This window comes from Gigantopelta aegis, chromosome 13 (assembly GCF_016097555.1).
Source record: "Gigantopelta aegis isolate Gae_Host chromosome 13, Gae_host_genome, whole genome shotgun sequence".
Taxonomy (NCBI): Eukaryota; Metazoa; Mollusca; class Gastropoda; order Neomphalida; family Peltospiridae; genus Gigantopelta; species Gigantopelta aegis.
Window position 1 is genome coordinate 12332592 of NC_054711.1, and position 24728 is coordinate 12357319.

Consider the following 24728-nt stretch of genomic DNA (forward strand, 5'->3'; position numbering starts at 1 on the left):
GTTAATTCTCAATTGCCTACGATGGGGAGTTAGTGTTAATTCTCAATTGCCTACGATAGGGAGTTAGTGTTAATTCTCGATCCACCTACAATAGGGAGTTAGTGTTAATTCTCAATCACCTACAATAGGGTGCTGGTGTTAATTCTCGATCACCTACAATAGGGTGTTGGTGTTAATTCTCGATCATCTATGATAGGGTGTTAGTGTTACTTCTCGATCACCTACAATAGGGTGTTAGTGTTAATTCTCGATGACCTACGATAGTGTGTTGGTGTTAATTCTCAATGACCTACGATAGGGTGTCGGTGTTAATTCTCTGACCTACGATAGGGTGTCAGTGTTAATTCTCGATGACCTACGATAGGGAGTCCGTGTTAATTCTCGATGACCTACGATAGGGGGTCGGTGTTAATTTCAATGACCTACGATAGGGAGTTGGTGTTAATTCTCGATGACCTACGATAGGGAGTCGGTGTTAATTCTCGATGACCTACGATACGGTGTCGGTGTTAATTCTCGATGACCTACGATAGGGTGTCGGTGTTAATTCTCTGACCTACGATAGGGTGTCAGTGTTAATTCTCGATGACCTACGATAGGGAGTCGATGTTAATTCTCGATGACCTACGATAGGGTGTCAGTGTTAATTCTCGATGACCTACGATAGGGTGTCGGTGTTAATTCTCGATGACCTACGATAGGGTGTCGGTGTTAATTCTCGATGACCTACGATACGGTGTCGGTGTTAATTCTCGATGACCTACGATAGGGTGTCGATGTTAATTCTCGATGACCTACGCTAGGAAGTCGGTGTTAATTCTCGATCACCTACGATAGGGTGTTGGTTTTAATTCTCGATCACCTACGATAGGGAGTTAGTGTTAATTCTCGATCACCTATGATAGGGCCTGGTGTTAGAGGTGTTCTCAATCACCTATGATAGGGTCTGGTGTTAGAGGTGTTCTCGATCACCTATGATAGGGCCTGGTGTTAGTGGTGTTCTCAATCACCTACGATAGGGCCTGGTCTTAGTGCTAATTCTTGATCACCTATGATAGGGCCTGGTGTTATAGGTGTTCTCAATCACCTATGATAGGGCCTAGTGTTAATTCTCGATCACCTATGATAGGGCCTGGTGTTAGAGGTGTTCTCAATCACCTATGATAAGGCCTAGTGTTAATTCTCGATCACCTATGATAGGGCCTGGTGTTAGAGGTGTTCTCGATCACCTATGATAGGGCCTGGTGTTAGAGGTGTTCTCAATCACCTATGATAGGGTCTGGTGTTAGTGGTGTTCTCAATCACCTATGCTAGGGCCTAGTGTTAATTCTCGATCACCTATGATAGGGCCTAGTGTTAATTCTCAATCACCTATGATAGGGCCTAGTGTTAATTCTTGATCACCTATGATACGGCCTAGTGTTAATTCTTGATCACCTATGATACGGCCTGGTGTTAGAGGTGTTCCTGATCACCTGCGATAGGGCCTAGTGTTAATTCTCAATCACCTATGATAGGGCCTGGTGTTAGAGGTGTTCCCGATCACCTGCGATAGGGTCTGCTATTAGTGGTGTTCTCAATCACCTACAATAGTGTTAACTCTAATAAGGAGCAGAATCATTTTGTAAGGATAGGCAAGTCTCACAATGATCCGAGTACTTAAAGAATTCTCGATATGTATTGTAACCTATATTTGAATTATGATAAATTGGATGTTTACAGGGAATCACCGTGAAGCTGGATGAAGCTGGAGATTTAGTTGTGGCTCGAATACTTGCCGGAAGTCTTATTGACAAACAAGGTACGATATAGTTCCAGCTGATACTTCGAATACATTGTAAATGGAGATTACCATATTAGATCATTGTACAGCCCTAACCTTGGGCTAATCTCAGTACCAGACCATCAGTATTAAAGGGATATACCCTAGTTTTTAAACACTAAGGCATATTTTTTACTATTAGAGCCGTTTTTGATAACTGAAATCATACTTTACTTAGATTTTATTGTTTAGATTATCCATTCCTGTACATTCGAAGTGTTTTTGTTCATCCTGGTGTTTTTAATATCTCCAAATGCATTTCTCATATTTAAAAAAATTAAGTTAAGGAGTCGAGTTTTAGTCTATTTTTAGAGGGTATTTCACCATTTCAAAGTCACAGACTCATGTTTCACTCAATTGTAACTTTATCCAAATGTATGTACCGGCCTCGGTGGCGTCGTGATAGGCCATCGGTCTACAGGCTGGTAGGTACTGGGTTCGGATCCCATTCGAGGCATGGGATTTTTAATCCAGATACCGACTCCAAACCCTGAGTGAGTGCTCCGCAAGGCTCAATGGGTAGGTGTAAACCACTTGCACCGACCAGTGATCCATAACTGGTTCAACAAAGGCTATGGTTTGTGCTATCCTGCCTGTGGGAAGCGCAAATAAAAGATCCCTTGCTGCTAATCGGAAGAGTAGCCCATGTAGTGGCGACAGTGGGTTTCCTCTCAAAATCTGTGTGGTCCTTAACCATATGTCTGATGCCATATAACCGTAAATAAAATGTGTTGAGTGCATCGTTAAATAAAACATTTCTTTCTTTTATCCAAATGTATTACAGGTTTATAGATGAACTAAACTTAGTGTGCATTTTCATGGGCTGAAACTAGGGTCTGTCTCTTTAAAATTTCAAGATTTATTCTTTTTTTGCAACCTGCATTCAAGGCCACTTGTTATACTTCCTTTTGGTGATGCATAACACAGGTTTGACAAGATATAACCAGGGCTTGAACTTAATATTGGTACTGATGGCAATTGCTGTAGCAAGATATAATTTACTGTAAGCCAGGATCATTACCGATGGCTGTTCTTTGCTGCTGGATAAACATCATTGCTGTCCGTTGAAGAGATAATTTTAGTTTTTTTAATTTTGTGTGTATTTGTTATAAAAGTTATTGGTTTGAAATTACTGTGAGCGTTTTTCATATGGCAAAAAATCGTACTCGGCTGAAGTATTCTGAATAGGAAAGATTCCAGTGCATTCGATTGGAACATAGCTGACGTGTCACCAAATGACAATGTGCTGTGTTTTATCAGACTCCATTTTGGATTCATCCACCTCTTATCTCTACTTTTTTTAAATTTGCATTTGGACTTAAAAAAACAAAAGAACTGAAGTGTGTATCAATTTTGTTTTGAATTTTATTCTGGTCTTTATCATTCCCAAAAAATTTGGCGTTTCCAAATTTAAAATTTCTAATACAAAACCTTTTAAAATATTAAAAAATGATATATTTTATTGTCAGACAGTACATATTACATTTTACAGTGACAACATATTAATTCCAAACCCGTTGATTGCTGTTTTATTGAAATATAAATATAACTCTATTTTCAAAACATGGATGAAATCAGGGCAACCAAATATTTGGAGGGGCAACTTCAATGTGAACCCATACTTGCCCACCGAGCAAGCAACCAAAATCCTTTAAATTGAGTTCTGGTCTTGGTATATGTTGTCATGTGTAGAAAGAGTGCTTATAAGGAATCCATTGCAGGTTTTTTTTTTGTCCAGCCCAGTGGTGGTGGGTTCTCAATCAGTAACTCGCTCATTCACTGACTATTTGAATTAATAGTATTTCAGTATTTGCGATTTTGAGGAGAGTCTGGGAGCCTGAGGCTCGCAAAAATCATATAGGACTCTCTAGCTTGGCTAGCATACAAGCCCACATTGATTCTTTACAATGACACGGTCAACATACAGGGGTCGAATTTTACGCTATTCCGCAAATAGTAAATTTCGAAACGGAATAGTAAAACAATTCTTCCAATATTCCGTCATGAAAGTGTAAATAAAGCACGGAATACCGAAAATCACCTGCGACTATTCTGCTTACACTTTTTCTTCAGCTACATTTGTCTGCAGAACAAATCCTCGCGCTACTAAGACCTTTCTCATGCACTTACCGGTACAAAATAAATGTCTTTTTGATCGAGACTAACGTTTGGAGTGAGTTTGTTTGTAATTCCAGCTAGTATGCAGTAATGCATTGACTGGTATATAAACAATTGTTCGTTATACAATGTTGTACACGGTGATGTAGCATAGTCAGGAAACTAGTGGTACATTAATAATTGAAGGGATAGTACATTTTTAGATGGAATAGTGGTTTTTTTAATTCACTATTCCTTTGGGATAGTGGTAAACAAATTAAATTTCAACCCCTGACATATATCTCAAAATCATGTGAAACAAGTCTTGAATAGCTATCTTTTCCATGGTTTCATACAAAACATTTAGTGTATCTTCTGTTCTACTGGAGGCGCACACAGCAGGGCTCTCTGGGTTAATGGCGGGCTCTAAAGATTTGCAAACATGGAGTCCTTATTGACACTCAAATGTTTTAAACCAAAATCGCACACTGCACCCACCAACCCACCCATTCACTCAAGAAATTAAACAAATATTGCTTTTTGTATTATGTTGCCTTGCCTATATATACATGTAGAATACTAAATGAGATTGCCTGTCATACCATTTTTATGAAATGACTGAACAGGTTTGGTATGTGACGAGCAAAAGCGAGTCAGATACCAACACTGTTCACAAGTTTCATAAAAATGGTAGGAGAGGCAAGCTAGTTTAGTATTTTATTTATTACAAACCAACTGAAAACAAGCCGCAACACAGAAGTAAGCAGATGTCGGGACCTACTACACGTTATTTTTCTACGAATTGGGTCAGCAAGTGATCTACGTCACGCTCACGTCACGCCAATATTACACTAGTTACGTGTAGATATTGAGTGATTGTTATGACATGAGCAATATCTTACACGGGTGTGTAATAAAGACAAGTATTATATTACATGATACACATTGATTTAGGGTTCGTTGTGTTGTATATTGGGTTGTGTATTTAGGGTTCGTTGTGTTGTATATTGGGTTGTGTATTTCTATCAGTTGAGAGAGTGCTCACTTGAGGGACGTAGGTCATAGGAACAAACTCATTGATGACCCTTAGGAAATCAGTGTGGCGTTTTTCGTCTTCTGTTAAATATTTCTTCCTTCTCGTTTTTTTCTCCTTCCCAGTTCCTTCCTAATCAAAAGAATACTTTTCAGCTTCTTTTGCTATCCACGTTCACATCCCAGTCCTTGTCCTCCCAGGCATGATGGACGAGATGTAGCTTTGTGATAAAGCGATCGCTTGATTTACAGTCTGTTTAGGATCGATCCCCATCGGTGAGCCCATTGAGCTATTTCTCGCTCAGCCAATGCACCACGACTGGTACATTGAAGGCTGTGGTATGTGCTATCCTGTCTATGGGATGGTGCATATAAAAGATACCTTGCAGCTAGTCGAAAAGAGTAGCCCATGAAGTGGCAACAGCAGGTTTCCTCTCTCAGTATCTGTGTGGTCCTTAGCCATATGTCTGATGCAATATAACCGTAAATAAAATGTGTTGAGTGTGTCATTAAATGAAACATTTTCTTCCTTCCTGTCTTTCAACTTGTTTGCTATCCACATTCACATCCCAGTCCTTGTCTTCCCAGGCATGACGGGTTCAGTCATGCATCTGATGTACATGTATTTACTCTGACAATAAATAATGTTTTACTACATTATTTTTTCTGTATTATTATAACATATTTTCTTTGGTTTGATTTAGGCTTACTTCGAATTAACGACATAATTCGAGAAGTGAACGGCATTTCTGTCATGACCCCCGAAGAGCTGATGATAAGAATAGATCAGTCGGATCCTGAAATCACTCTTAAGATAGTTCCGTCACACACAGATTTTAGAAGTGTGAGTGTGAACAGTTTTCAATATCTCTTAAAGGGATATTCCTGAGTTTGCTGCAATTTTTAAGATGTTATCGACTAACAGAGAATTTTTAACGATTGTAGTTTCTGCATAAAATATAAGTGGCTGTATATTAAATGTGTTTCTGGTCGTTCTTATATTTGTACTAGGTTAAATTTCATTTTATTTCCTAAAATTAGTTTTTTTTCGTACGTACATAATTATTTGAAGACAAAATCCAGTTTGGACTTCTTACAAATATTAAGACGACCAGAAACACATTGAATATACAGCCTCTGATATTCTAAACAAGAAACTATATTTAATATGTAAGTTTAATCGTACAAATATTTTATTAGTCGGAAACATCTTATAATGCAGCAAACTCAGGAATGTCCCTTTAATTTACAGTATTTAAAAATTGTGTAACTAAAATATTTTGTTGTTGTCTACTCTTGACAAGATATATGGTCTGGGCTAATGGACATTATCAGCATTACTAAATATTACAGGTGGGAGGGGGTATGAAAAAGCCTAATTATACAATCATTACTTAATTGTTGAACGGCTCCCAATGTTAAATGTTCTTGTTTAGTTCCATTCTCACAAAGTATGAGTCCTAGATCAATAAAACTTGGTTTAGAGTTGCATCTGTGAATGTTCAAGGAGCGGGACATTTGCTTAATGTGTGGGTTTTCACTCCAGCCAGTGCATCACGACTCATATATCAAAGGCCATGGTATGTGCTATCCTATCTAGGATAGTGCATATAAAAGATGCCTTGCTATTAATGAAAAATGTAGCAGGTTTCCTCTCTAAAGACAATATGTCAAAGTTACCAAATGTTTGACGCCCAATAGCCGATGATTAATAAAATCAATGCGCTCTAGTGGCACTGTTAACAAAACCTGAATGTTCATCTTGTTGCTTGTAAAAAAATAAATCCAAAACAAATCATTAAATTATTTTATTTCATAAAATTTTATTTAATATTTTGGTGTTTTTTTAATAATGTTCTAAATTAATCATGAATGTTAGATGACAAATTATTTCTTTATTCACCAAATCAGTTTATGATAGGTGGGACTTTTTATTTCCGTAAAATTTGTGTTTTTTTTATTTCAGACTGGTGCATTTTGTGAATGTGCCTACCCCCACGATCCTTCCCAGCCCTGCACACCATCGACCATGCAAAAAGAAAAGGTACAGAAAGGAAATGTTTTCTTTCTTAATCCATGGCTGTCGAATTTCTAACATTCATAATAAACTGTGGGATGTTTTACTCAAAGAGTATTTTATTTACTAGATGTAGCCCTTTCTAACATTCATAATAAACTTACACTGGTCTGCCCCCATCCCTCCAAAAAAAACTCCCAACACCAACAAAAATATCACCACCATGAGGGCTAGCTCTGGGCAAGCAAAACCATTCACAAAATTATCTTTAAATGTGCAAAATCCACCATTATTTTGCAACAAAATATCTCATTATTACAGGAAATGTTTTCGCCAAATAAAAATAAAATTCGCCAATTGTTCCTGAAATTCGCAATTGGCAAATTTGGCGAGTGACAGAGCTAGCACTGACCGTGTAGATAGCTTGCCCTCATTAGCTGAGGAAAGTTTTTTTTATATTAAGATAATGAAAATGGTAGGCAGAGGTTGATGGATGAGAAAGATGAATGAATGACTGCTGGTATGTTTATAGTCACGTCTATGTTAAGTGACAAAGGTGGCAACATCCATTGTGGTTGTATTTCTAGAATTCATCATTGTATGGTAGTCAACTGTATCCGAGTGCAAACAGATCCTTGCAAAGCGACATACAGTCAGGGTTTCTAGATTATGGTAGCCCCACTCCCATGGTTAGTGATATTCAATGTTGGGCTAGTTAATAACTACTATTACCATGCCCGACGGCTACTGATTGTTTTTGGTCAAATGTTGCTGTTAAGTCTATATGTGAATATCCTGCCCCTGCCCCAACCTCTAGTGTTAGTGTTTTTAAGCTCTGTCTCATATTAGGTGACATATCCGATTATTACTATTAGTTAGTAAAATTGTATAAACTGGTTGGAATGAAAAGTAGGGCTAGTGAATTTTTAATAGTGGCTAGTAAATTTTTTAAATCACTGATCCATGTCTAGTGGATTTTATAAGAATTCTAGAGCCCTGTGTATAGTGTAAGTACAAAGCAGTGGTTGACAGTGCAGATCAAAAGAGAACTAGTAATTGGAACGATCAGAAACTTGTTGAAACAGCCTTGCATATTATATTATAGATGTATGTATTCTTAACCTAGTCTATTAAATAGTTTTTCTCATTGCAACCAGTGAACACAACTGGACAAAGGCCGTGGTGTGTGCTTTCCTGTCTGGGAGAGTGCATATAAAAGATCTCTTGCTGCATTAGAAATGTTTGTGTGGATTTCTTCTGATGACTGCATGTCAGAATTACCAAATGTTTGACATCCAATAGCCTATAATTAATGAATCAACATGCTCTAGTGGTGTCATTAAACATAACTATTAAATAGTATTTTTTTGTGCTGCTTTTCCTATTGTCCAAATATTTTCAGTTGTATATGAAAGCTCATTTCAACTACGACCCAATGAAAGACCGAATCATTCCCTGCAAAGACGCGGGTCTTCCATTCCAAGATGGCGACATTCTGGAAATCATTTCAACAAAAGATCCCAGTTTCTGGCAGGTGAGTACAAAAATTAGGAATAACCTTCCTGGGTCCTTTTCATTTGGTGATGTATGCCAGTTGTCTCGACTGTTTCAGAAACCAAGTTAGCTGAACAGAAGGATTTGTAAGCACTGCATCAATGTGCTCTAGTGGTGTTGTTAAACAAAACACACTTTTTTTTATATGAACGTCAATTTCATATCATGTTTATGTCCCGAGTGAAATAATTTTCAACTGTCAAGAGCTTTAGTTGAAAAACATAAACCTGATAAGAAATGTTAGCGACGTTATTCTATTTAATACCTGTAATCGATTTTAATTTTTATCACTGAAGTCGTTTGACTGACCTTTCTGGTAATGATGTTGTGCACCAATCATGTGATGTCATCATAATCATATGACATCGGGGGCAGGACGTAGCCCAGTGGTAAAGGTTTCGCTTGATGCTCGGTCGGTCTAGGATCGATCCCTGTAGGTGGACCCATTGGGCTATTTCTCATTCCAGCCAGTGCTCCACAACTAGTGTAACCAAGGCTTTGGTATGTATTATCCTGTCTGTGGGATGGTACATATAAAAGATCCCTTGCTGCTAATCGAAAAGAGTAGCCCATGAAGTGGCAACAGCGGGTTTCCTCTCTTAGTATCTGTGTGGTCCATAACCATATGTCTGATGCCATATAACCATAAATAAAATATGTTGGGTGCGTCGTTAAATGATATGAACCAAGATATTTTTAACCCCCCAAAAAGAAGAAGATATTTTTAACCATATGGATAATAATATAGCGTTATCTCAACTTGTTTTTACAAATATTTAATTCTAAAAGATCTGCATTATGATACTAATTACCATACTAAAAATAATGCTGTACAATCTTAACAAAAGTGTTTAAATGTGTGTCTTATATTTTAGGCCAGGCATGCTGATACTAACGGCCCGACAGGCCTCGTTCCATCCAAGGCACTGGAGGAGAAACGACGATCCTTTGTCCAGCCAGACTGTGACTACTCTAAAGGAAGTTTGTGTAAGTCGGTAGCTCATACATGTAGCTAGGAATAGGCCATGATAAAATACAACAACTTGATCATAAAATTAAAGTTGAAAATGTACGTCAAGTGTAAGAATTGTGCCATCATTAAGGAGCTGTATGATGCTCCTGACCTATTAATTAATATCTCAATGATGGAAATTGCCGTCGGTGCTGTTGTTAAGTTCGAATCGTGAAAAAAATATAACAACGACCATAAAATTAAAAGTTGAAAATGTGTACCAAGTCTAAACATTTTGCCATCATTAAGGAGCTGTATGATGCTCCCGACCTACAGCAATTAATATCTCAACGATGGCAATTGCCATTGGTGCTGTCGTTAAGTTCGAATCCTGAAAAAAATATAACAACTTGATCATACAGTTTTAAAGTTGAAAATGTACACTAAGTGTAAACATTTTGCCATCATTAAGAAGCTGTACCGATGGCACAAAAGTACTGTTGGTGATGCTCCCGACCTATGGCAATGAATATCTCGACAGCATTTGCCGTTTGTGCTATCGTTAAGTTCGAATCCTGTAAAAAATATAACAGCTCGATCATAAAATTGAAGTTGAAAATGTTAATTTGTTAAAATATTTTTAAAGCAATAATTCAGCATGAGGTGGCAACTTGGTGAATAAGTACTTAAACAGAATTCTGAAAAACATGAGTTATGACGTCAGGCACATTTAGAAATTGTCTATCACTTGAATCAGACACATTTTTCTTGCCCACTGGACTGAATTAGCTGGTTTTTACACAGTGTTAGATAATTGTCTTGCCCACCGGTGCCAGATGATTTATAAATATGCCTGATGTCATAACTCATATTTTACTACGATTACAATTATAACTACTCAAGAATTCTACTGAATTAGGTATTCCACAGGTTGCCATTTCACATTGGATCATTGTTTTAAAAACATTTAAACAAATCAGTATTTTCAACTTCATATTTATTGCTAAGTTGTTACATTTTTAAGTCGTTGCATAATGTGGACTATACTTTTTTCACGTATAATTAAATGAGTTTGTAGGTGCAATCTTTATGAATTATTTTAGAATAAACAAACCATACATGTAGCTTAAAAAAGTAATGTTTTGTTTCTGTAATTAAATGAACAAGAAAAAGAATCAATCAATGTTGTGAGATGTAGATACGGCAATTTTAACTCTCAGGACATGATGTTTTTGTAAGGGCCTGAGTGAACCTCAACCTCCGCCCTCACAAAAACATTTTGTCCTGAGGGTGGGCATTGCCTTATCTATACCTTACAACGGTAATAGATTCTTTTATTCTAGTACTGTGTAAAAAGTTGTCTAATTCAGTCCATTGGGAAAGAAATCCTTCCCTTTCATAACATATGTCGATTGGTTTTTATCTTTATTTCCAGTTTGTGGCTTGAAGAGGAGGAAGAAGAAGAAGATTAAATACAGTAGTAATGAGAGTCAAGGTTTGTAGCACAAGAGTTGTCTCCACTTGAGAGTAAACTTTTGTTTGTTTATTCAAAACTCTGGTGCAGGGGGCAGGATTTAGCTCAATCAGTTGAGTATTTGACAACTATTTTACACAGAAAATTACATCATTACAAAAGATGGATGTTTTTTAAGGAAAAAAAGAAAATGAAATATATGTACTTCAAACTATAATAGTTGTACTGTTAGAAATAATAAGAATTGTGAAATTTGGTGCATGTCTGTACTACATTGATGTTCCAAATGTATTTTTAACAAACCAATTCTGCAATGAGATAATAATTGTCAATTTGTGCTGCACATCAAGAGTCCACAAATCAGTCAAGAACATGTTTTTAATACATTGTAACCTTGATTTAACACACCACAACTGGTATATCAAAGGCCGTGATATGTGTTATCCTGTCTGTGGGATGGTGCATATAAAAGATCCCTTGCTACTAATGTAAAAAATTTGCGGGTTTCCTCTCGAAGACTATATGTCAAAATTACCAAATGTTTGATATCCAATAGCTGATTAATAAATCAATGTGCTCTAGAGGTGTCGTTAAACAAAACAAACTTTAACTTTGATTTAACACACCTCCCACCCCCCACCCTCAGATTTAATTATTTTTTTCTCTGAGCAATACACCTTGGCGATGTGTAAATTTCACGAACATCTGTTAGTATCTGCATTTGACGATGTGTACATACAACACAAAATTTATGCATACATTTTAACAGTTTACTTTAAACCGAAATGACAATTTTACAGATTTTGCTGAAATTCTGGTTTTCCTAACGACTATTCATGACTTTGTTCTATGTTAAAAACTTCACAGGAAGTCCATGCTTTTGAAGATCCATCAGTATTTGTCTGTATTTATTTCATACTAAATCAATATAATTTTCAGGACTAGCTCTGAGTGATAAAATATATTTTGCCAAATTATCTCTTAAAACGTTAAAAAATAAATTGTGTTGAAACCCAGTTATTTTCCAACAGAATATCAGTCATTACCTGAAATTGTTCCATATAATTAAAATCAAATTTGCAATATATTTATAAAAGTATGCAATTGTGCTAGAACTAGCCCTGATTTTCATCTCTGAATTAAAATTTAATGAACATTTTTCAATTTTGTAATTGTGCCAGAGCTAGCCTTCATTTTCACCTCTATGTTTATAATTTAATGAAAAATGAAATACAATTTTCTATTTTCCAAGTTGTACCAATGTTGTTGCTTTTAAATACAGATTTTGACAACTGTGACATCATGGTGTACGAGGAGGTGAAGAGAATGATTCCGTTTCCGAGGAAAATCCTGGTACTGGTCGGTGCCCAGGGGGTTGGCCGACGCTCGCTCAAGGAAAAGCTGATACGTGACGAGCCAACCAAATATGCTGCAGCCATGCCACGTATGTATTAGTCGTCTTAGGTGGTGATTTTATCGGCCGTGACTGATGTTACAGATATAATAATGTTCAGTCGCAGGAGGTATCTATGGTGTGGGATGCATCTTCCAATTTTTTTTATTTAACTCTTGAATTTTTATATTGATGTTGCTCATCACTTCATTTGTTTGCATTTACCATAGTTTGACACCCAGTAGCCGATGTATTTTTCATGCTGGGGTGTCGTTAAACATTCATTCATTCATTCTTCCAAAAAGCGCACCTACTGTATTCCAAAGTACACTCACATGCATTACATAGAAGATTTCCATGATACTTTAAAGTTCGAGGTAGGTGGTGCACACATCCCCTCCCCCGCCCCACAGTCTCCTCCTGAATTCATACCTGTTACGATATCTAGGTGTAAGTTTCAAGTAAGTAACAAAATTGTGCACAGTTCAGTCGAGGTGGGAAGAAGGAAATGTTATTTTTAACGACGCACTCAACACATTTTATTTACGGTTATAAGGCATCAGAAATATGGTTAAGGACCACACAGATATTGAGAGAGGAAACCTGCTGTCGCCACTTCATGGGCTACTCTTTTCGATTGGCAGCAAAGAATCTTTGATATGCACCATCCCACAGACAGGATAGCACATACCATGGCCTTTGATATACCAGTCACGTTGAGGTGGGATGTACATTTGTAAAGTGCTTGATTGATGCATGGACAGTCTGGGATCTATCCCTGTGGGTGGGCCCTTTGGGCTATTTCTCGTTCCAGCTAGTGCACCATAACTGGTATATCAAAGGCTGTGGTATGTGCTATCCTGTCTGGGATAGTGCATATAAAAGATTTCTTGCTACTAATAGGAAACTAGCAGGTTTCCTCTCTAAGACTATATATCAGATTACCAAATGTTTGACATCCAATAGGCGATGATTAATTAATCAGTGTGCTCCAGTGGTCTTGTTCAGTGGTAAAGAGCTCGTTTGATGCATGGTCGGTCTGGGATCGATCCCCGTCGGTGGGCCCATTGGGTTATTTCTCGCTCCAACCAGTGTACCACGACTGGTATATCAAAGGCAGTGGTATGTGTTATCCTGTCTGTGGGATGGTGCATATAAAAGATCCTTGCTGCTAATCTAAAAGAATAGCCCATGATGTGGTGACAGCGGGTTTTCTCTCTCGATATCTGTGTGGTCCTTAACCATATTTCCGACGCCATATATAACCGTAAATAAAATGTGTTGAGTGTGTCATTAAATAAAACATTTCCTTCCTTCCAGTGGTCTTGTTAAACAAAACAAACTTCTCTAGTTAATTGCCAGGGTGTGTTTATATATACTTCTCAAACACCAAGTTTAGGGTGTGTTTATATATACTTCTCAAACACCAAGTTTAGGGTGTGTTTATATATACTTCTCAAACACCAAGTTTAGGGTGTGTTTATATATACTTCTCAAACACCAAGTTTAGAGTGTGTTTATATATACTTCTCAAACACCAAGTTTAGGGTGTGTTTATATATACTTCTCAAACACCAAGTTTATGAAATCTTAATCGTTTTGTTTCTAGATACTTCACGACCACCGAGAGAAGGGGAAAGGGACGGACAGGGATACTACTTCGTTGACAGAGAGACTATGGAACACGATCAGGAGTTGAACAAATTTATCGAGTTTGGCGAGTTTAACGGCAATTTGTACGGCACCAAGATAGACACAGTTTACGAGGTCGTTAAGTCAGGCAAGATGTGTGTGCTTGACGTTAACCCTACAGTAAGTCTTGTTTATTACTTAGACACGGTTTATGAGGTTGTTACAGTTTATGAGGTTGTTACATTAGTCAAGATGTGTTTGCTTGATGTTAACCCTATAATAAGTCTTGTTTATTATTTAGACATGGTTTATGAGGCTGTAAATTTAGGCAAGGTGTTAACTCTACAATACCATGCTCCAGGTTTAAGTGTTTTTTATCAATAGTTTCAGTTTTGACATGACATTTAAAAAAAAGAAAAAAGATTTTTCTCCTATTTTGGACTTAGTTTTTATTAAAATGCTCTTGAATTAAAAATATTAAAGAATATATTCATATTATGGTGATGTGTAATCCTTTTATTTTGTTTTCTAGTCTCTAAAACTGTTGAAAACGACCGAGTTTATGCCCTATATCGTGTTCATCGCTGCCCCAAGTGTTGAAGCGCTCAAGGTCATGTATGAAGAAGGGAAAAAGGCCAGAATGATGGGCCGCGGAAACAGGGTACGTTTTAATCAAACTATTATACTGCTTTGTGTAACGATGTAGGAAACATTCGTTTAATTTTACTTTTTCATTTTTAAATTATTATTGTTTTATTTGGCAGGATGTATATAATTCTTATGTAGTTATAGTCCATCCCATGCTTCTACAAAAATGTTTTTTTGGAAAATAATTTCATTTTGGTTTGATGTAAGAAGAAAAGTGTGTTTTGGAAATAACAAAAAAACCCTAAAATTTGTTTGTGCAATTGGATATAAGCATGGAAATAAGTTGAAATGGAATGAATGAAAGTGTGCAATTTAGAAAACGATTGGCACAGAAATAAATAACGTGTAGTAATTTCCATAGTATGAAAAAAAAGGAGTTCCGTGTAGGAAGAAAATATTTTATTCAGGGCTTCTAGAATTTTATATAAATCCACTAGCTATGGGATCAGTGATTTTTTAAATTTAACAGCCATAATTAAAAATACAATTTTGCTAATAGTAATAATCAGATATGTCACCTAAAGAGGGAGATAGAGCTTAAAACCCCTTAGATTGGGGTGGGAAGAGGGGACAGGATATTCATATTTACAAAATAAGACTTAAATGCAGCATTTGACCACTTTGTTTTTCACTAGCCGTCGGGCTAGTTATGGTAGGTATTTACTAGCCCAACACTGAATATCACTAGCCATGGGAGTGGGGCTACCATAATCTAGAAGCCCTGTCAGACATGTTGATAGTAGTTATTTACTAGCCCAACACTGAATATCCCTAGCCATAATCTAGAAGCCCTGTTTTATTTAACGATGCACTCAAGACATTTTATTTACGTCAGACGTATGGTTAAGAACCACACATATATTGAGAGAGAAAACCCGCTGTGGGCCCTTCATGGGCTACTCTTTTTTTGATTAGCAGCAAGGGATCTTTTATATGCACTATTCCACAGACAGGATAGTACATACCACAGCCTTTGTTACACCAATTGGTGTAGCACTGGCTGGAACGAGAAATAGCAAAGTGCGGCCACCAGTAGGAATCGATCAGGATCAATCACACATCAAGCGAGTGCTCTACCACTGAGCCACGTCCAGCCCTTCCATGTGGGAAGTACTATAGTTGAATAAAATACTTTTCAGATAAAACAAATTAAGCAATATTTTGTTGTGTTATATGTGCCGAACAAGAAAAGTAACGTGAATACTAAGTTAGTTTTCTTTAAGATATTTTAAATTGTTCAGTTTGAGTCTCATTAGTTTTTGTGTCTGTTAAAAGTGTCAATGTGTTATGAACATTTTAGGACCAATTTCACAATCCATTTACCAAATTAATTTTCTCCTGAAAAACATTATCTTACATACCTATTTAATCTTACTATAGTGATAAAGACATTTTGAAACTGTGTGATAAATTTATCTTATATCGCACATATGTGCGATCTGGACCTTAACTTTTAAATGGGGAATTCCTTTTTTATTTTTACCGCAGTTAGCGCTGTTTATTTACTGATGTCATATATGATTTACAAATGACATCACATCATATTTAAAACATAACACAAGTCTGCCACAAAGTAAGGTTATTTACGTTCATGAAAAGAGTTTTGATCATAGATTTAACAAAGTGTTGTTATGGCATTAAATTAAAAACCGTTTTTGTCAAACATAAAAGAAGGTATGTAATAAATACAGAACTTCACATATGTTATTTTCGCTCCCTATTTATTGCACTTGTTTGAATTGCAAAAGAACATACCATTCAACCACTATGCGGTCTCATGGTATATATTCTCGCTCAAACTAAACTCATGCAATAAATAGGAAAAGAAAGAAATGTTTTATTTAACGACGCACTCAACACATTTTATTTACGATTATATGGCGTCAGACATATGGTTAAGGACCACACAGATTTTTGAGAGGAAACCCACTGTTGCCACTACATGGGCTACTCTTTTATTTGCGCTTCCCACAGGCAGGATAGCACAAACCATGGCCTTTGTTAAACCAGTTATGGATCACTGGTCGGTGCAAGTGGTTTACACCTACCCATTGAGCCTTGTGGAGCACTCACTCAGGGTTTGGAGTCGGTATCTGGATTAAAAATGCCATGTCTCGACTGGGATCCGAACCCAGTACCTACCAGCCTGTAGACCGATGGCCTAAACACGATGCCACCGAGGCCGGTAAAATAAATAGGAAGCCAAAACAACGTCTGTGAAGTTTGTATATATAAAATATTTGTGTTTTGTTTGTTAAGTATACATGTATATGCTGTGTGACAATGCCTTTAAAGAAACTTCGAAATCAAAGTTGTTGTTGTTATTATTATTATTATTGTTTTAGCCTTATTCGTTCTATATTGCACTGTATAACAAGTCTTTAATTTTGATTTGTTTTTATTTCTAGGAGCGGCTTGGTGTTAATGCAATTGAAGAGAAATGCGTAAGTAGCCAGGATCCTTCTAGTGCTGTAGTAGTTCTCTTCAACCAAACAGTTATGGGTTGCTCACCAGCATTCAGTTTTGCGTGCATGTTATGAAGCAGAATACTTCTGTGAAAAATACATGTAGCCTACCACACGTCAGATCCAGGGGCAGGGAGGGTACCATAGCCGCTTGTTTTTTTTCTTTTTGTAGCTTAACCTTCAGACTACTGATTTAATTTTTGACAAAAAACACATTGAGTGGGCACGTGTTTATAACTTTTACACACACATATATTCAAGTAAATTTGTTTTATAAATGGATAAAATAAAGTTCATATTTGAATCGGTAAGTACATTATTTTTGTGGGGTTTTTTCTAATTTATATATTTTAGATCAATTAATGTTGATTAAAATGAGGTAAAAAATCTAATAAGTTGCATTTAGTTATGGGCATTTGTGGCCAATATTTATGTCCATTATTCCCAATAAGTGTGTTTTTCTGACCAGAATTTTAAAAAAACCCCCAAAAACAACTACGATTCATATCCCAATATTTGGTGATTTTTGTTGTTGGTAAAATGATCAAATGTATTATCAAATTATCTGTGACAATCAGCTATCAATTCCTCAAAATGCCCACAAGGCGCTGCTATTGTTGCCAAGTGAAAATATTTTCCGAAAACCACTTTTTCAACTCAAAATTCCTATGTATTTTCCATTGAAAAACAAAAAACTAAAGCTGTTGTACTGTCAAGTAATCTGTTTCCTGTACTGTATTATTATTTCCGGTTAGTGTCATGTGCAAATCGGCAGAAAATATGAAGTGTGGAGTGCACTGTGTACAGTATGTCGACTTGTGTGATGTTGGGCGAGATATCTCACCTGCAGTAGTCAGAAGGTTAAAAAGAAAAATCCATTAGGTTGTGCATTTTAAGTTTAAACACATGCCCTTTTTTCCTTAGTCCTCCTCCTCCCATATATTTCCTGGAACCACAACTGCTATTTTAAAGAACCACATAACTGCAATTTGTATGTTGACTATCGTCATTAACTGGTGCAAAAATATCAGTATAGCTTGACCTAAAAATTGGGAGTTATCTACCCTTAAACCAGAGCACCACTTAATTTTGCTATTACCACATGCACAGATAACATAACAAGTAACTTCAAACCACTGGATTATTTAAAAGCTAAAGGTCAAACTACTTGTAATTATCAAAGAAAGATTTGAAAAGGTGTGAAATGTATTTTCTGTTATTTTTGTATTATTAATCTTTTTGTTAATATAAAATATCCCTTGCTACTAACGGAAAAATGTAGCAGGTTTCATCTCAAAGACTATATGTCAAAATTATCAGATGTCAATGTGCTCAAGTGGTGTCATTAAACAAAACCGACTTTAACTTTAAGTTTTAACAGTTAGTTTCATCAGTTTATATTGATATTAATCTCATCGCATGTAATTTTTTTAATTATTAAATTAAAAACAAAACAATAATGGTCTCTTCGTGTGTCGGTTATGCAAAATTAAATTTACGCAAATCAGTTTCGTCGTGACCTGTAGATATTCAGAAATTAAAACTTGCAAACTTAATGATTACAGGAAGTTTATTATACAGTTTAATATTGTAATTTCGAGACTAACATTTGTCTAGTATTCTGACAAATGTTTTAGACTGATTTTTAAATACTTAATGCACAGCAAACCAGTAGACAATGTTATATTGCAACAGTTGTAACTTGTGACCAGTCTAAAACTAAATGCTCAGTATAGAGTTGAGCCAAAAGTTTTAAAGAAATGTGCACGAACCACTGGGGGTGGCTAAATTATCTACCGTATGTGCAAAAATTTTCGCGAATAAAATATACCGCGAAAATCGTGAACACGTTGACAGCACCCGCTAATTTAAGTACGCGCAAAGTTATTTCCGATTTGATATAATTTTGATGGATACAAAAAAAACAAGAAATCAGAGGTACCTGTTAAATTTATACCGAATTTCGTATGCACTTTGTCTTTATCACCAAATTAACCACACGGTCATGTGGTTCTGTAAACCTGCATGGTCACGTGGATTTGATCGAAGTGACACACAGTTGGGTGTAAGTCTGTTGTTACGTAATCTCAGTTTTGTTTGTTTTCTTTGTAACCTTGAATGGAAGTTTGTGGGTACCATCAATAATTAAAAGTTATTTCTTCTGATATTTATGTTTTTCAATTTTCTGTCTACATACATACAACCAGGGGTGGGGAAAAATAAAATTGTCAATCGGTCCCGCTTGATGTCTTTATTAACGGGGAGGGGGGGGGGAGGTGGTGAGAGGGGGAAAAAGAAAGGAATAAAAAAAATAACATTTTTTTTATCACATCAGTGGGAAAAAAACACCCCACAAATTGTATATATTTTACATAATGGAATAAATAATATAAAAAAGGAATAAAAGTTATGAATTTAAATCCCATATATGTATAAAAAGTACGAGTATTCAGTACTGTGTCCTGAAAATTCATAAAAGATAGCACCGTTGAAGCGTTTGACAGCCTGAGCTAGCACATGTTTAGACAAAGAGATTAATAACGTCATCACTGATTGGATGAAATCTGACCTCTACTGGCTCTTGAGATAACCAGTACATGTAGCTGTTCTGCTTACACCCACTTGTTAACAAGAAAGTGGAAACCTTTTGTTAATTTTAAAATCCTTTATAATTATTGGATAGACTACATTGAACAGTCAACAATAAATACATTTATAGATTATTTCAGTATATTTTATGCTATTTCAAGCAGTTTGTATTGCACAAAAGTCTCTTGCTTCCGACAGGGACACTCGACCCGACAAAGCTCCGTACATAGGTGTTGACAGGTGTTGATTGTAACCAGTTGCAAACTCTGGGTCCTTTGTTTTAATTGGAGTGTAATACCTTGATGGCTCTCTCACCAAGAATGATGTTATTGTTAACGTCTGTTTTATCTCTTGACTGGCTCAGCAACTTTGACAAAATTAATGTTTAGCCTAGTGGCTGTGGATTGACACTACTGTAGGTCCGACTTCAGTGACTGACGATATATACTTAGGCAGACTTTAAAATCACAGACGTCTGAAACACAAGCTATACTGACCACTATTTATTATTTTAAATCATGCATGAGATACCGATGTCTGGGCAGGCCGGTCCACTTGACGGATAAGAATTTGTTCCAATAATAGAAATGGACAGGTGGTTCGGACCGACAAGAATGACAAAAGTGGGACCGGCAAACACACGTTTTTAAAAAATAATTTCGGTCTCAAGAGATCGAGAATCGGTCCCAGACTGGCAGAAAAGGGCTTTTCCCCACCCCTGCATACAACACTGATGTCTCGCTGACAGCATGGTAATATGTCCAAGTGTGTGCGTGAAATCGTCATTGAAAAGAGTTTGGCAAATGAAATAGGCTTTTGGCCATTATGGGTAATTTTGATTTTATTATCGGGGGACACAGTCGCAAAAATAATTCCTCATGAAAATGTAAAATGAGAGCCCGATCACGAATTATTTTAGCCGCGAAAATATTTGCGTATACGGTAAGTACTGCTATTTTATCTCTAAAGGATTATATATTAGACACAATATATCACACGTTGAAAACGGTTTTAATGTAAACAGGAATCCAAAAGTGTCACAAAAGTTGAAAAAAACTAACATCGCATAATGAGCTTTAAAAAAGAAACATTTAAAACATCACTGTAGTATAGAAGTACCATCGATAAAGTGATTTAAAGTAACTTGGTCACCGAAAATGAGAAAAGGAATCTGGAAGAGTATCTATTTTGTTTCAGTACTGGGCCTGATATTTAGTCCTTTTACAATATTCTTAACTTTAGCAAGCATTATAGAATCTGTTTTATAAAAAAATTTATTTTGTATTTTGTTTTAACTTTATGTTTGAGCTAAAAATTATGTATTTAAAATATAATTTCAAAGTAACTGTGAGGTAACCGATCAGTTAACCCACAGGTTATGCACATATAATTCACGTAACCGAACAATTGCTTACCTACATATAGGTAAAAACACATGAACTGACTTCTGGTTACCTCCGATTTCGAAATATTGTCCCCTGTAGTCGAGACATTTAATCTTTTTAATTTTAAAAATATTTTTTGTTATTATTTTATTAAGTTTTTAAAAACTATATCAATCCTGAATGTGATATCGCAAATTATTTCTTTGTTCACCGAATCGATTTACGTTTTCAGGAAGAAGACTTTATTGAGACCAATCCTAAATGTTATATCACAAATTATTATTATTTTTTTTTTATCCCACTGCCCCCTTTCCTTTCTCTCCTTTGAATTCCATCTCATTTCTTCCCGATTTGGCAACTCTTCCTATCTTTCAACTTCTTTCGCTGTCCACCTCCACATCCCAGTCCTTGTCTCTCCAACTATTGTCTCAAATTATTTCTTTGTTCACCGAATCGATTTACGTTTTCAGGAAGAAGATGTTATTCAGACCAATTATGAATGTTATATATTTCTTTGTTCAACGAATCGGTTTACGTTTTCAGGAAGAAGACTTTATTCAGACCAATCCTAAATATTATATCACAAATTATTTCTTGATTTACGTTTTCAGGAAGAAGACTTTATTCAGACGGTACAGGAGAGTGCGGAGATCGAGACTGTATACAAAGGCTACTTTGACGAGACGATCGTAAACGACTCGTTTATCGAGACCTACCACCTACTGCGGAAAGCCGTGAGAGAACTGACGTCCCAGGAGAAGTGGGTGCCGGTCAGCATGGTGTACTAGACTGGTGCTCTTACTGTGTCATTCATTCGGACTGGCACTCCCTACTACTAAAGTCTTAAGTAAATCTGAGTAAAGCATTGTATACTAGACTGATATTCTTACTGTGTCATTCAGTCGGACTGGCACTCCCTACTACTAAAGTCTTAAATAAATCTGAGTAAAGCATTGTATACTAGACTGATATTCTTACTGTGTCATTCAGTCGGACTGGCACTCCCTACTACTAAAGTCTTAAATAAATCTGAGTAAAGCATTGTATACTAGACTGGTGCTCTTACTGTGTCATTCAGTCAGACTGGCACTCCCTACTACTAAAGTCTTAAATAAATCTGAGTAAAGCATTGTATACTAGACTGATATTCCTACTGATATCCTATGCTGTAAGTAAAAATGAATACAAGTATGCCTTCAGTTAAAATGAAAAAGAAATTAAAATAAAGTTTATCCCCAACTGTTAATGTTTATGAAACACAACTACTTTACAGAGCTGTAATGCTGTTATAAATGATAGAATTGTTGTCATTTAGGAAGTTTGTTGCATTGGTTCGTTCCATCCAGTTTGTTAGCATTTTATTGCTGTTATGTCTGGCTGAATATACAAATGGTGAAAAACCTGACCAAAATTAATATACATATATTGTTTTCAAAATAGTTACTTCTGGCATGTACAGATACTTCAGCCGTTTAAATATAAATACATTTGGTGCCTCTTCATTAGTGATAATATGTTAAAAAATATATTTTTTGCATGAAGGAAGGAAATGTTTTATTTAACGACGCACTCAACACATTTTATTTATGATTATATGGCATCAGACATATGGTTAAGGACCACACAGATATTGAGAGAGGAAACCTGCTGTCACCACTTCATGGGCTACTCTTTTTCGATTAGCAGCAAGGGATCTTTTATATGCACCATCCCACAGACAGGGTAGTACATACCATGGCCTATACCAGTCGTGATACACTGGCTGAAATGAGAAATAGCCCATGGGCCCACTGACGGGGATCGATCCCAGACCGACCGTTTTTGCATGAATAGATACATGTACTCTAAAAATATTGTTTTTCTCTAACACCAACAAATGTTATTATTACCAACATTTTATATGCACTTTGGTGTATTTGTGAACATTGCCTGTAACCGACTCCTTTGATCTAAAACGAGGAAGTTGTTGCTTAGTAATTAGGTTAATTTTAGGGGTGGTTGTTGGGGATGGGGTTTAAAAAAAAAAAAAAATTCTCAATTTCCATTGTATATTTATGCAAAATTACTGTTGTAACATTTACCGTTAATATAAATATTAACATGGATATTGGAATGGATAGTATGGACGTGTGTGTGTGTGTGTGTGTGTAAGTGTGTGTGTGTGTGTGCGTACGCGTGCGTGTGTGTGTAAGCGTGTGTGTGTGCGTACGCGTGTGTGTGTGTGTGTGTGTGCGTGCATGTGTTGCTGTCTGTTTACTATATATAATGACATTTTGAAACTTGTGTACATTCATGAATTGTATTTTTGTTTTTGTGCAGGGACCAATAAAAACTATAATTATGCAATATCCAGCCTGTGAAACAAACTATTTTTAATATCTTGAGTTTGGAGCAATATGGTGTGATACCAACAGTTTTAAGATAATAGAACTTTGTTAAGTTTATCCGTCTTTAAAAATATTATATATATATTTGTATAATTTTGTATAAAATAATGAAAAATTGATTTCAATGTATTAATTTTTTAAATTATATATAAATAGATTTTGATTTAAAAAAAACCCCAAAAACTTGAAAACTGTTACATCCTTCGAACAAGGGCGAAAACATACAGGCATTTGACTCATATGGAGCGTTCATCATTTGCTTGTGATGTGATTGTTATAAATGTCACATATTATGAAATCCTGTTAATTATTCTAAAAATATTGTGATCTACCAAATACTTTGTGTATATTAGAATTTGTTGTTCGCCTAATATATGTTGTATGTTTAAGTTTTATTTTCTGGCTTTTTCGAAGTAAAAAGGCAAGATATAGTTATTACTTTTTCTAACAGTGATAGCAGCAGTGACATAAAATTTTAATCTTAGAGAGGAAACCCACTACATTTTTTCATTAGTAGCAAGGGATCTTTTATATGCACTATCCCACAGACAGGATAGCACATACCACAGCCTTTGATATACCAGTCATGGTGCACTGGCTGGAACGAGAAATAGCCCATAGGGCTCGCCGACGGGGATCGATCCCACACCAACTGCACATCAAGTGAGCTCTTTACCACTGGGCTATGAACTGCCCCATACAATTTTGCATTAAAGTTTTCATGTTAAAGTTAAGCATTAAAGGTCTATTTTTAGTTCAGTCTCTCACAAACTGTAAGTCCTAGGTTAATGAAACTTGGTTTATAGTTGCACCTGATGTTTATGGTAGACGAGTCATTTAATTCCGTAGAATTCTTGTGTGCCCAGTTGCTGCTATTTTATTGACCATGCTGCAATTATTTCTTAATGCTGCTACAATTTATGGCCCACTTGCAGTTAATTTCATTAATAAATGTCCACATTACAGTGATTTCCAATCAACTATCTTCAGTTTATGTGTCGAAATACCTTTATATTCATTAATAGATTTTGACATTATAGTGATTTCCTATCAACTATCTTTAATTTATGTGTCTATATACTGTTATTTTTATCTTTGGATGTTCATATAACAATAATTTTCTATTAACCAACTTTAATCTATGTGTCCACATACTGTTATTTTTATTTTTGGATGTTCATATAACAATAATTTTCTATTAACCAACTTTAATCTATGTGTCCACATACTGTTATTTTCATCTCTGAATGTCCATATTTTAGGAATTTCCTAGTTACTATA

The 24728-nt window shown here is 35.9% G+C and overlaps 1 protein-coding gene across 1 annotated transcript in view; it reads left to right on the forward strand.

Moving 5' to 3' along the window:
* The window catches only part of LOC121387468 (MAGUK p55 subfamily member 6-like), a 30961-nt gene extending 8371 nt beyond the window's left edge, over nt 1-22590 (forward strand). The window contains exons 6-16 of the mRNA XM_041518593.1: nt 1723-1801; nt 5656-5795; nt 6918-6995; nt 8371-8502; nt 9398-9509; nt 10910-10969; nt 12231-12392; nt 13951-14153; nt 14506-14634; nt 17030-17065; nt 21672-22590. Of these exons, the coding sequence (XP_041374527.1) occupies nt 1723-1801; nt 5656-5795; nt 6918-6995; nt 8371-8502; nt 9398-9509; nt 10910-10969; nt 12231-12392; nt 13951-14153; nt 14506-14634; nt 17030-17065; nt 21672-21848 (1308 nt within the window). The 3' untranslated portion in view covers nt 21849-22590. The remainder of the gene's footprint in view (nt 1-1722; nt 1802-5655; nt 5796-6917; nt 6996-8370; nt 8503-9397; nt 9510-10909; nt 10970-12230; nt 12393-13950; nt 14154-14505; nt 14635-17029; nt 17066-21671) is intronic.
* Nucleotides 22591-24728: the final 2138 nt, after the last annotated feature.